This window comes from Bubalus bubalis, chromosome 2 (genome assembly GCF_019923935.1).
Source record: "Bubalus bubalis isolate 160015118507 breed Murrah chromosome 2, NDDB_SH_1, whole genome shotgun sequence".
NCBI lineage: Eukaryota > Metazoa > Chordata > Mammalia > Artiodactyla > Bovidae > Bubalus > Bubalus bubalis.
The window spans coordinates 61,859,532-61,873,024 of NC_059158.1; the positions used below are offsets into that span (position 1 = coordinate 61,859,532).

At 41.0% G+C, this 13,493-nt stretch overlaps 1 protein-coding gene across 1 annotated transcript in view; it reads right to left on the minus strand.

Annotated features, from left to right (window-relative positions):
* The window catches only part of FAM171B (family with sequence similarity 171 member B), a 75,659-nt gene extending 62,429 nt beyond the window's left edge, over nucleotides 1–13,230 (minus strand). The window contains exon 1 of the mRNA XM_006067882.4: nucleotides 12,876–13,230. Within this exon, the coding sequence (XP_006067944.4) occupies nucleotides 12,876–13,092 (217 nt within the window). The 5' untranslated portion in view covers nucleotides 13,093–13,230. The remainder of the gene's footprint in view (nucleotides 1–12,875) is intronic.
* Nucleotides 13,231–13,493: the final 263 nt, after the last annotated feature.

Sequence of the window (13,493 nt, forward strand, 5' to 3'; positions counted from 1 at the left end):
ACCTGTCACACTCAAGGCACAGAGAGCAGAAGTGTAGTGATGAAGCAGGAGAGAAGCTGGCACTGAGACTGGGCAGGAAAGCCCACAGACTCTAACACACAGGTCATTGGTTCTCAATGTCTTGGGAAGCCCGATCAGGTTTGTACTTAAAAATAAAATAACCGCTACTGTGGGTGTGGGTGGATGGTCTCCATCATTGCTCTGGGGCATGGATTTCACAGCACCAAGAATGGACACAGGGAGGCCAGTCAGTATGCGAACCCAACTAGAGCACTAAGAGTAACCTGGGCTGACGGAGGGGCAGTGAAGATGAAGAGAAGTTAACAGATGAGAAATACTTAGGAAACAGACGTGATGGGTTTGGTGATGGGCCAGGAGAAGAAGGAAGTGGCAAGGACAGCATCCTCAATTCTCCTTATTGGTCACAGGGGCACTTTAGTAACAGTGGAGTTTTTAGTTAACAACAAGGATGACTGGTGAAGGTAGGTGAAAGGTAAAAACTGCTAGTTAACGTAAGTTCTGGAAGGTAGTGTATAGCATGGGGACTGTAGTTAAAAAAAAAAAAAAGCCAGGAGAAGATTTTTTTATCCTGGAAGGTCTGGTAAGAAATGAAGAATCCAGACTTAGGCATGGTTTAACAGAAAATCTTGAAATCTATCCAGATAAAGATGTCAAAATAATTGGTGGATATATTCAGAAGTACACTCTGGGGAGTCTTAGCCTATAGATAGTATTTAAAGCAACTGGAGTAGATGAGATCACCTTGTGAGAAGGGAGAGTGAGAGAGAGAATGTGAAATGAAAAAAATCTTTTTCTACTTTTACGTTTTAGAACATAAAGAAATTTTAATTACATGTTACAGAATCGAATATTTTATGGTTGTAATGATACTTAAGTATAATTCTAAAATATCATGTAATTACTGCACAGCAAATTATTCAAAAGTTACAAACTTCAGACTTCACTACAAAGAATACTGATACAAAGAAAGGGGAGTAAATGTGGGTCACTGTATTTTCCTCTTTCTTTGTCAGATCTCTAAGCTGCTGGATCCATAAAGGGTCCCACACGTAGACCCTGCATAGAGCTCTAGTTTGTGAGCCAGTCCTTACATACAGGATACACAATGGCCACAGAAAAACCCAGATTTGTCAGGGGAGCTTACATTGTTTTACCTCCCTGCCTGTGCACTTACACTGTTTCCTGAAGCTTTAGTTTTCCAAGTCTCAACACATGCTATTATTTATCTTTGGAACATCAGAATGTGTTGAAACATAAATTTTTCCATTTGGACTTTCAAATGAAAGAAAAAATTTGCAATATTAAGCCACTTCTCAAAACAAGGAATCACTCTGTTATTCACTCTTCGTAGCATCTAGCTTTTCCAATGCAGTCAGTTATTAGTGAAACTAGGAGAGGTGTAAATTAAAAACCTTAAGGAAAACATGAGTCTCAGTAAGTTTAGAGATGATATTAATTCCAAAAGCCTAGAACAGCACTGGTGATAAAGAGAGCAAGTTCAAACCACAAACTTGAATCACAGTAGGCTGAAGTTACTATTTTGACCCAGAAACTGTTTTAAAACCAAAGATTAATACTTTTTTCAGCAGGTGGGAAAGAGCTTACATTTTTATAAATGCCTTCTCTGTAAACTAATAACAATCAGGGCAGGCCCTCATCTGCTAAAACTGATTGAAGTTTATCATCAGGCCTGAGGGATTGGATGAATCACAAAGTCATCAGAGCCCTTGTTAAGGTATTAACTTAATCTTTGTGACTCTATCCTTCAGTGCAAGAGCCAAGAGCCAAAATCCAGAGAGTTTCTGGGTTGACTGCCAAAAAATTCTGAACAGAGGGCTTTTTTCAGGTATAAGATATCCCACCAGGTTATTATATAATGAAACCTGGACGCAAAACAATTCAAAGTCATGTAGTTATTAAAAGATAAACCTGGGACTTCCTTGGCAGTACAGTGGATACCGCCACTGTATCGGTACATCCGCCTGCCAGTGTAGGGGACATGGGTTCGACCCCTGGTCCGGGAAGACTGCACATGCTGCAGAGCAACTGAGCCCATGCACCACAACTACCGAAGCCCCCCGCCTACAACCTGTGCTGTGCTTCAAAGGAAGCCGCTGTTTGATAAGCCTGTCACAACTTCAAGTAGCTCCCACTCGCTGCAATGAGACAAAGCCTGAGCACAGCAGTGAAGACTCAGTGTAACCAAAAATACATTCACTAAAATTTTGTAAAAAGATAATTGCTGCATTTTGGTAGCCATTCTATAAACAGAAAGGAAAAGCCAAAGGTTGAAAGAATCAGCCAAGGTACATGCATCCCAAGCAGTCAGTTCCTTTAAGGGTTAAGGCCTTCTGGCAGGATTGGTTATGTCACTGAAACGCTAGTTTTACCCATCACAGACACACAATAACAGGAACTTTACATATTAAAAAAGAAACAGAAAAATGTTATCTGAATCTGAATGTTACCCTTGTTCTCATTGAGTCCACTTACAAAGGCCTAATTAACCATGGCAGGTTTTCTTAACCTTTTGGGGGTCAAGGATTGCTTTGAAAATCTTACAGCTGATCTCAACACTAGGTAACTGCCGACTGTGTAATTAATTGCAGGGAGCTCATTACACCCTGCACTGGTTCCCTAAAACCTCTGCCATATAAGTATAAGGGACAGTGAGTTCCTTTACACACACCAGGGGAGAAGAAGATTCACCAAGCTTTACTGATTCACACGACTTCTTTCCTATCGGAAATACCATGGCATAGAAGCAATTTAAAAATACATTTTTTTGACTCTTCTGATTCACAAAATTGAATTCGTTGGTAAGGAAAGAGCTCACTTATCTTAGTCATATTTGCTGTGAAGAAATCAAATTATCCTTAAGTAACAGTGTTATCAGGCTTTGTATCTGCCAGGTGGTACCACAATTTCTTTTAAGATGTGGATGTGGGACCTGGAGATTATCATATGAAGTGAAGTAAATCAGAGAAAGAGAAATATCATGGGATCACTTATATGTGGAATCTGAAAAGAATGATACAAATGAACCTATTTATAAAACAGAAACGGACATAAAAAAAAAAAAACCTTATAGTTAAAAAGGGGAAAGACAATGAGAAGGGATAAAATAGGAATTTGGGAGTAACATACACACATTATTATATATAAAACAGATAAACAAGAAGGACCTACTGCATAGCACAGGAACTATATTCAATATCTTGTTAATGATCTATAATGGAAAAAAATCTGAAAAAGAACATATAATATATGTGTGTATATATACGGCCTTCCCTGGTGGCTCAGATGGTATAGAATCCACCTGCAATGAAGAAGCCGCAGGACATGCGGTTTGATCCCTGGGTCAGGAAGATCCCCTGGAGGAGGAAATGGCAATCTACTCTAGTATTCTTGCCTGGAGAATCCCATGGACAGAGGAGATTGGCAGGCTACAGTCCACAGGGTCGCAAAGAGTCAGACACGACTGAAGTGACTTAGCACACACACACATAAATATATATATATATATATATATGGATATGGATATTTGTACGTATGTGAAAGAGGTAGGTGCTCAGTTGTGTCCGACTATTTGCAACCCCATGGACTGTAGTCGGCCAGACTCCTCTCTGTCCATGGAATTCTCCAGGCAAGAATACTGGCGTGAGTAGCCACACCCTTTTCCAGGGGATCTTCCTGACCTAGGAATCGAACCTGGGTCCCCCACATTGCAGATTCTTTACTGTCTGAGCCACGTGTATGTGTACAGATATATGTGTGTGTGTGTGTGTATATATATATATATAAAAACTGAATCACTTTGCTGTACACCAAAAACTAACACAATATTATAAAGCAGCTATACATCAATAAAAATTTGAAAATAAGAATAAATAAAAACAAACTACTTCAGATACAGAGAACAAACTAATGGTTATGGGGGCAGAGGGAAGACAGGGGTAGGGATTTAAGAGGCAAAAACTATTGTGTATTAGATAAATAAGCTAGAAGGATGTATTGTACAGCACAGAGAATATAATAACTATAAATGGAGGATATAACCTTTAAGAATTATGAATCACTATAGTTGTACACCTGAAACATATAACATTGTAAATCAATGATATTTCAATTAAAAAATAACTGTCTTTAAAAAAAAAAAAGATTTACAAATTACCAGATTTTTTTCTTAAAGTGTTCCAGCTTATGTCATATACTTTTCAAACAGAGCCAAAGCAAAGCACTTAGGAGGCCATTTCTACCTCATCCCAGTTCCAAGAGCCAACTATTCCAAGACTTAAGTTTTAACTATATACAGCCATATTTTGACAGCTTTAACCTAGGGTTAGTCACTCAGTCATGTCTGACTCTCTGCGACCCCATGGATTGTAGCCGGCCAGGCTCCTCTGTCCATGGAATTCTCTAGGAAAGAATACTGGAGTGGGTAGTCATTCCCTTCTCCAGGGGCTCTTCCTGATCCATGGATAAACGTGGGTCTCCCACACTGCAGGCAGATTAATTTCTATCATTTCTAAAAATACTGCTGGTGGGGGGCAGGATGGGGAGACAGGCAAGGGTGGAATGGGTCACAAAATCCAGGACCTTTGTAGCTTCAATTCCTGGTTATAGTTAACCCATTAGAAAAAACAAAGCATCCATCTCCCATTCTGTTTCTATTGTATCATATTTCTGTTACAAAAAAGAATCGGAATAGGTAGGTATGAATAAAACCAGGGACACTGGTATTAAGACAATGGATATGAAATTCTACAACATCCCTGGAGCACTTAGCACCGAGGTAACCCAAAGGCCTCACAGTACAAGCCTTGAGTTGAGACTGGATATTTCAACCAGCTTCCAACTAGTCAAGTGGTCAATGAAAGCCCAATTAACATTTAGGTCCACAGATAAGAACTGCCATTGGCTCAGCTATATGAGTGTTCTAAATTTCAGCACAGCTAACGAGTGAATTAAGAGTATATAGTTTATAAATGCTATTTCTCTACTGAACAGAAACAAAAGTAAACGAGGTACATACAATAACTGATGATAACCGGTAAATGTTTAATTTTAAATTAGCCCCTCAAGCGTTATGATATAGAAACCTAGTTGAGAAAAAAAAAAAGCACAGTAAATAGCAATAGTTTCCATGCAAGACAGAGAAGCTTAACCCATATGGAGAGATTTACGGGTATTATCAACTCAAGGCTTCAGAGAAGCCCAAGACACTGCTGAGACACTCTGCAATCGTGGTTCACTAGGTCACTGAGGCAGATCTGAAACAAGCATTGCTATTTCCTTGACACCCGCTGGGCTTCCTTGGTGGCTCAGCTGGTAAAGAATCTGCCTGCAGTGAGGGAGACCTGGGTTCAATCCCTGGGTTGGGAAGATTCCCTGGAGAAGGGAATGGCTACCCACTCCAGTATTCTTGACTAGAGAATTCCATGGACAGAGGAGCCTGGCAGGCTACCATCTATGTGATCACAAAGAATCGGGACACGACTGACCCACTTTCGCTTCACTTCACTGACACCCTCTACCCTACATGAAACGGCACCCAAAAATCACTTCTCATTTCTGGTCCAAATGAACTGGCCTTTACACTCACAGACATCATCAACAAGTAGTTAAGAATGCTGCCTAGTCCTTATAATCCAGTCACAAAAAAGTAAGAGGCAGAGAATCTGGTATGTCTTGGACATACTGTGCTTACACAAAAGGGCAATTGCAGAGACATCTCCAAACAGAATCTTCAAAGCAAACAGAAGCTATTTTCTTAAGATTATTGTATATCTCACTACAATGCGCACAAGTTTTCATAGTTTTAGAATTTTCCAGGTAACTACTCCAAAGCATACTTTTTTTTTACCAACAGCAGATGGAAAATCTTGTATCGATTTCCTAGGGAAGGCAACTTGGCTATGAAAAAGAAATTAGGACACATTCCACTAAACCAAGTCAATGAATGACAATACTGCCACTAACCTAGTCAAAACAGACCGTTGAAAGAGACTCAAGTTCAATATTTATATACTTAGGTGGAAGAGTTTTGTTTCCGAAAAATATTTCATAGTTTCTGTTCAGGCACATTAAGAACAATGAAAAACCACCACTGAAACAAACTGAAATTCAACACAATGGCGTGAGTTTTTCAACCTGTAATCAACACCAAGAAATGGCTCCCTTTGGTGATTAAAATCCTGGAAAGAAATCATAATTACTCCATCTGGGATGATGGCCTTCAAAGCATGAGTACTTTAGATAAAACAGTCAATGTCTAGTCCTACTTCTACTGATTTTCAAATTCCTTGAACAGAAAAAAAAATCTAAACAAATGCCTTCATGGATGGGAGATTTCAAACAGGTTTGCTTAAATCAAGAAGTTTAATCAAGTTTTTTGAACGTAATAAAAATTATAAAGTAATATACAGAGTAATATTCTACACTGCATTTCACTATTTTTAAATTTTATTAAGTTAAATAGGTCCCAGCTATACAGAATATAAAAAAGGTTTTAACTTTAAAAGTACAAGAATGTAGCAGCTTCATTTACAATGGCTAAAACTGAAATAACCCAAACATCCTTCAATAGAAGTGATAAATCAAACTGCAATAATTCATACAATGGAATACTACTCAGCAGTATAAAGGAATAAACTACTGAACAAGCAACAACAAAACCATTGGAAATTAGACTTAGCTAAAGAAGCTAGACAAAGAAGTACATGATATATGCTTCCATTTTATGAAGGTCTAGAAAACACAAAATTAATGACAAAAACAATCAAAACTGTTGTCAATGGGTCAGGGTCAAAGACTGCCTGAGAAGGGGACATGAGGGAACTTTCTAAGGTGATATAAATGTTTTCTGTCTTAATAGGGGTAATGCTTACAGGGCTGTATCCATTTGTCAAGAGACTACAGTTTATGTTACTACCAGAATCTGAAGTATGGATGTTCATTAAGTAGATCCTATAGTTTTTGTTTTTTTTTTCATTATATGACTTTTGATATTTTTAAACTAATATTTACAAAGTGTATATAATCATAAGCTAACTTGAAAATGACTTTTGAATATTTTGCAAGACAAAAACTAGACTGATAATAAAATTTTAATGTCAGTTTAAAAAATATATATATATATACATAAAATGTGGCAACTCTAAATCAAGCACCACTTTCCCCACCTGATAAACTAGCTTATTGTTTAAAAAGTGTACAGTTTAGGTACGTCCATTTTAATATAAGTACATTTTACTTCTCCACTTCCCCCAAATCCCACATAGTAGAAATGAATGGAACTGTGAAGGAAAACAGGGACAGCAGAATTTGATCACTGATAAAGCTGGGTGATGGGTATGGCTTTATGAATACTATCCTGTTTACTTTCTATGTATTTGACATTTTCCAAGCTAAAAGGTTTAAAACTACTTATCAGTGAAATGGTATGCACTTAACAGAAGCAGAAGATACTAAGAAGAGGTGGCAAGAATACACAGACGAACTATACAAAAAAGATCTTAATGACGCAGATAACCATGATGGTGTGATCACTGACCTATAGCCAGATATCCTGGACTGCGAAGTGAAGCAGGCCTTAGGAAGCATCAATATGAACAAAGCTAATGGAGGTGATGGAATTCCAGCTGAGCTATTTCAAGTCCTAAAAGATGATGCTGTTAAAGTGCTATACTCAAAAGGCCAGCAAATTTGGAAATCTCAGCAGTGGCCATAGGACTGGAAAAGGTCAGTTTTCATTCCAATCCCAAAGAAAGGTAATGCCAAAGAATGTTCAAACTACTGCACAACTGCACTCATCTCACACACTAGCAAAGTAATGCTCAAAATTCTCCAAGCAAGGCTTCAACAGTGCGTGAATTGAGAACTTCAGATGTTCAAGCTGGATTTAGAAAAGGCAGAGGAACCAAAGAGCAAATTGCCAACATCCGGTGGATGATAGAAAAAGCAAGAGTTCCAGAAAAACATCTACTTCTGCTTCACTGATTATGCTAAAGCCTTTTTGACTGTGTAGATTACAACAAACTGTGGAATTCTTCAAGAGATGGGAATACCAGACCACCTGACCTGCCTCTTGAGAAATCTGTATGCAGGTCAAGAAGCAATAGTTAAACTGGACGTGGAACTAGACTGGTTCCAAATCAGGAAAGGAGTACATCAAGACTATATATTGTCACCTGCTTATTTAACTTATATACAGAGTACATCATGAGAAACGCTGGGCCGGATGAAGCACAAGCTGGAACCAAGATTGCCAGGAGAAATATCAATAACCTCAGATATGCAGATGACACCACCCTTATGGCAGAAAGTGAAGAGGAACTAAAGAGCCTCTCGATGAAAGTGAAAGAGAAAAGTGAAAAAGTTGGCTTAAAACTCAACATTGAAAAAACGAATATCATGGCATCCAATCCCATCACTTCATGGAAAATAGATGGAAAAACATTGGAAACAGTGTCAGACTTTATTTTCTTGGGCTCCAAAACCACTGCAGATGGTAACTGCAGCCATGAAATTAAAATTGCTCCTTGGAAGAAAAGCTATGACAAACCTAGACAGCATATTAAAAAGCAGAGACAACATATGGTTGTCTATATGTTGTCTGTAAAAGTTGTTGGTCCTTTGCCAACAAAGGACCATATAGTCAAAGCTATGGTTTTTCTAGTAATCATGTACAGATATGAGAGTAGGACCATAAAGAAAGCTGAGCACGGACAAATTGATACTTTTGAACCATGACATTGGAGAAGACTCTTGAGAGTCCCTTGGACTGGAAGGAAATCAAACCAGTCAATCCTAAAGGAAATCAGTCCTGAATATTCATTGGAAGGACTGATGCGCAGCTCCAATACTTTGGCCACCTGATGCAAAGAGAAAACTCATTAGAAAAGACTCTGATGCTGGGAAAGATTGAAGGCGAGAGGAGAAGGGGATGACAGAGAACGAGATGGTTGGATGGCATCACTGACTCAATGGACATGAGTGTGAGCAAGCTTGGGGAGATGGTGATGGACAGGGAAGCCTAGTGTGCTGCAGTCCATGGGGTCACAAAGAGTCGGACATGACTGAGCAACTGAACTGAATCAGTGAAACACACAATCACTGATATAAACAGTATATCAGTATAAACACACATTTATACTGTGAAAACATACCCCTCAACAAGCTTTCATTGTATGCAGAAGACTTTTATAAAAATCCATGGAGGTCCCCTGTGTCTGTACTTCACGTGGAGAATCTGAAATGGAGCTCGTCATTTTCTCCAGCTCTGCTCACCCCAACCCCCAGTATGCCTCCCATCTAATAGGCCACCAGACTGGATATGATATTATTGTTTCAGTTATTACCAACCCTCAAATTAATTCTTCCCTCATCCCGCAAATATTTATTTCTAACAATTACTGATGCAGATGGAGAAATCAGAGCTGCTGTAGATACTAGAGAAAATAGATCTCAACTTTCGTCTTTTTTCTCGCTACTCTGAGGATGATGTTTTAGAAATTAATGAGATAACAAAGATTTGTTTTTATACCTTGATTTTATAAATCGCATATTCAACTTCTTTTAACATCACTTTCTTATTTCTCAGCTATATAAAGAGACAAAAATTTTGAAAATAATAAAATCTGAAATAAAAGTCAAGTCAGTTTTTCTATATGGACTTATGAAGCTCAATCATATACGAGTCACTAAACATATCTTATTAGTTTTCTACATTTTGCCTGAGAAGGGCAAATGTCTGAAAAATCAGAAGCACCATACAGAGGCAAAGACAGAACTGCCAGGCTCAGTCAGAGCTATTTAAAGGTATATAATACCCTCCTAGGTCATAAGAGAATTGTAAGTGCGCCTGGGTAAAGAATCTTCTTGACAGAACCTAAAAAGTGGACTTAAGTATTGTTCTAGAAGTTGTCTGCAATCAACTTAAGATAAACAGTGAAATTAGCTAAAATTAAAAGTCCAAGATAAATGCACTTTATAACCTCCTTCTATAAATATTTCTACCTTCCATTTATTTTTATATGCCCCTGCTAAATTTCAATGAAGAATTTCACAAGATGTTAAATAACATAAACTCAAAGTAAAATAGATGCCCAATGCCAGCATTTTAGTTTATTCATTCAAAAAACTTAATGTGTGCCTATGAGTCACATATGCTCTTCTAGGTGCTAGAAAGATATGTAATAATTCTATGTAATAATGAACAAAGCAAAGTTCATGCCCTCAGAGAGCTTACATTCTAGTAAGAGGAGACAGGTTTACAAGAAGCGCTGAGGATATTAAATGCCGTGGAGGAGAATTAGTAGGAAAAGAGCATGCAGATTGCTATTTAATATAGCGGTCAGAAAAGCTGCTCTGTTCTAGTGATATCTGAGCAAATCTGATGAATGTGAAGGTCCAGAATTCCAGGCAGAGAAAATGAAAAGCACAAAGGTCCGACACCAGAGCCCACGTGCCAACTGAAGAGGCAGAGTGTGGCCCCAGCACTCAGGGTGAGAGCCAAGGGACACAGGAAGGAGGCGGGCATAGAGGATCTAGGCCTTTGAAGTCCATTTTCAGGGTCTGGGCATCTAGTGTGAGAGCCATGGGAAGCCACTGTGGGACTGTGAGCTGAAATGGTCCTATTTAATATTTTTTAAAAGATTACTAACTGTGTGAGGAGAACAGAGAGTAGAGGAACAAAGGTTGAAGCAGGAAGACCAGTTCAATGTAGATCACAATGTGCTCAGAGGAATATTTTAACTTCTTTGTGTACAGGTTGTGTTTCATTCGGCAGCCCAATGTGTGTGTTAGTCGCTCAGTCGTGTCCGACTCCCTGCAACCCCACGGACTGTAGCCCGCCAGGCTTCTCTGTCCCTGAGATTCTCCAGGCAAGAATACTGGAGTGGATTGCCGTTCCATTCTCCAGAGATGCAACCCAGTATCTCTAACTAAAACAGCAGTCATCTGAATTGCTCTCCTGGTTGGCACTGCTTTGGAGAGGTAGAGTTCTTGAGGGAAATGCAAGAGTAATATTACATTTCAGGCTCGAGTCTGATCTGTTGGCTAGTGGTTCCTTTATCTCCATTATTCTAATAGGTAAATATGCTCCAAAACTGTACTTCCCCCCAAATAATCCTTTTCAAAAATATTCTATCCCAAATATCAGAAAGCAAATATTTTCACATTCATGCAGGATACAGAAGTTTCTCATATTATTTCACAACGCACTAGTCAAAACCCATGTTATGAATATTTCTGAAAGATAAATCCAAATAAAAATATACTGCAAACCATAATTCATCTCTACTCTCAGACTTCTGTTCCGTAATTTATGAAATCATGAAGACAGGCTCTCAATCACTCTCCTATCTCTGATTTCCTTAAATTCAGCAAACATTGTGTCTAACAGCTGTCTCATCGAAGCCCTGTGGTTAGCAATGTCAGTTATAAAAAGCCAGGAAGGAAAACCACCACCCTCCGCACACCTTTCAGGACTTTCAGCCATGCTCAAGTGTTATTAATTGGTTTAAAAGGGTGCCAGAAACACATCCTTTCCTCCACACTTTGGTGATTTCATCCTTTGCTCAGAGCACTCTGATAAATTAAATCATCCTGGCTCTGTCAGAAATTGCAGCTGGTGTTGTCAGAATACTGCTCTTTGAGGATGAACAAGCAGTAAAAAAATAAGATACTGAATCCTACTCTTCAAAAATCTCATTTTCGGCATCTTGTATGATGTTACTAGGCAGGATGTTAAAGCAAAATTAAATGTTACAATTCACTTTGGTTTTGCAGAAACCTAAGTCCACTTGCCAAAAAAAACTGATGGCTTTTTTTCTTTCCAAATAGCAGGCAGCTTCTACAGTAGGGAAGGGAACTGGGGTGGGGGGTGGGGAGAAGCTATTAAAATGGACAATCCCGCTTTTTGCTTACCGGTGGAGCCTTAATGGAGGGGAACCAGGCAGGAACGGAGGGACTGTTACGGCTACAGATACTGAAAGGGACTTCCTCACCCTCACTGAATAGTGCGGAGAATCTGCCTCATTACCTCCTATTAACAAGTAAGGAGATTCCCCTCTCTGGGGGCAGGCTTTGCTATACCAACATCCACTACAGACTTGATCTCAACCACCCCCTCTCTCCTTTTCCCTTTCCTTCAATCACAAACTCCTATTTCATTTTTGGTTTGTTTCATTTTTATTAAACAGAAGACGTTCTTGCAAACTGCCTTAAAACCATTCCCAGCATAAGAAGAGATAGAAATAAATAAAAAAATAAATCAAGATTTTTCTCTAGAGCCAAATTTAAATATACAGGCTGAGCCAGATGATGAAAAGGGGTGTGTGGGTGTCTGTCGCAAAATTTTTTAGTCTCCAGGAGAGAAAACGTTACAGAACAGAAGGCTAAAGGGATGTGAGAACCGTGTGTGTGCGTGTGTCTGTGTGTGTAAATCATCCCCAGGCTAAAAGGATTTGAGAACCGTGTGTGTGTGTGTGTGTGTGTGTGTGTGTGCGCGCGCGCGCGCGCGCGTGTACAATCATCCCCAGGGCAGAGGGAAAATTCAGGAAGGGAGGAGGAGAAAAGGATCAATCGAGGCAGTCTCTCAATCCCATCCCTCCCGACCCCTCCCCACCCCACTGCAGTACTCTGCGCTTACCAGAAAGCTCATCACCCAAAGGGCAGATTCCAGAAACCAAAGCAAAGCCCCAGTCCTGGGCAGGAAGGCTGGGGAGGTGGGGGGTGGGTAGAGTCAGGCGATGGAAAACCATCTGGCTAGGGATTGCGCGAGGCCGCCAGCGCAATCAGAAGAGTCGCCGGCGGAGATGGAAAGGCAGGGCCGGGCTCCCGGGACCTACCTGGAGCAGCGGCTGTAGAGGATGCCCCGGGCACCTCCGGCCTCTCTTCCTCAGCTTCCTCCCGCTGCCGTTGCTGCTGCTGCTGCTGCTGGATGAGGCTGAGGTCTGAGCGGCTGAGCTCGGCTCTGGCGGCCGCGGGGACCAGCCTCGCCTTCAGCAGCACCGCGGCCAGGCCGAGGAGCAGGGTGCAAGGGACGCGCCGGCTGAGCCTCGCCATGGCCGAGAGCCAGAGGGCCGCGGCGGCATATTGCGGAGCTGCGGGCGGCGGCGGGCGCCAGGGCTGCGGGCTCCGACTGCGCCCGCCCGCTCGCGCCCCCTCGCGCAGTCTGCCTCGCACACGCTCAGCAGAAGGAGGCCGCAGAGGCGGAGGGGACGCCGCGGGAGGAGGAGGGGGAAGTTAGCATCCTTGCGCACGTGATGCGGGAGGCGGGACGAACCCGGCGCCAGGGACCGCGTCTCCGCGGTCAACCCGGGGCTGGGCTGCTCCGAGGGAGCGCACGCGGCGGGGTGCTGGGGCGCCGTGCGACTGGTGGCCTCCGAAGGTAAACGAAAAAGGAGAGCCTTTCAGGGGACTGGCAGACCAGGTCCTCCAACCCCTACTGAGACACAGAAATTTTG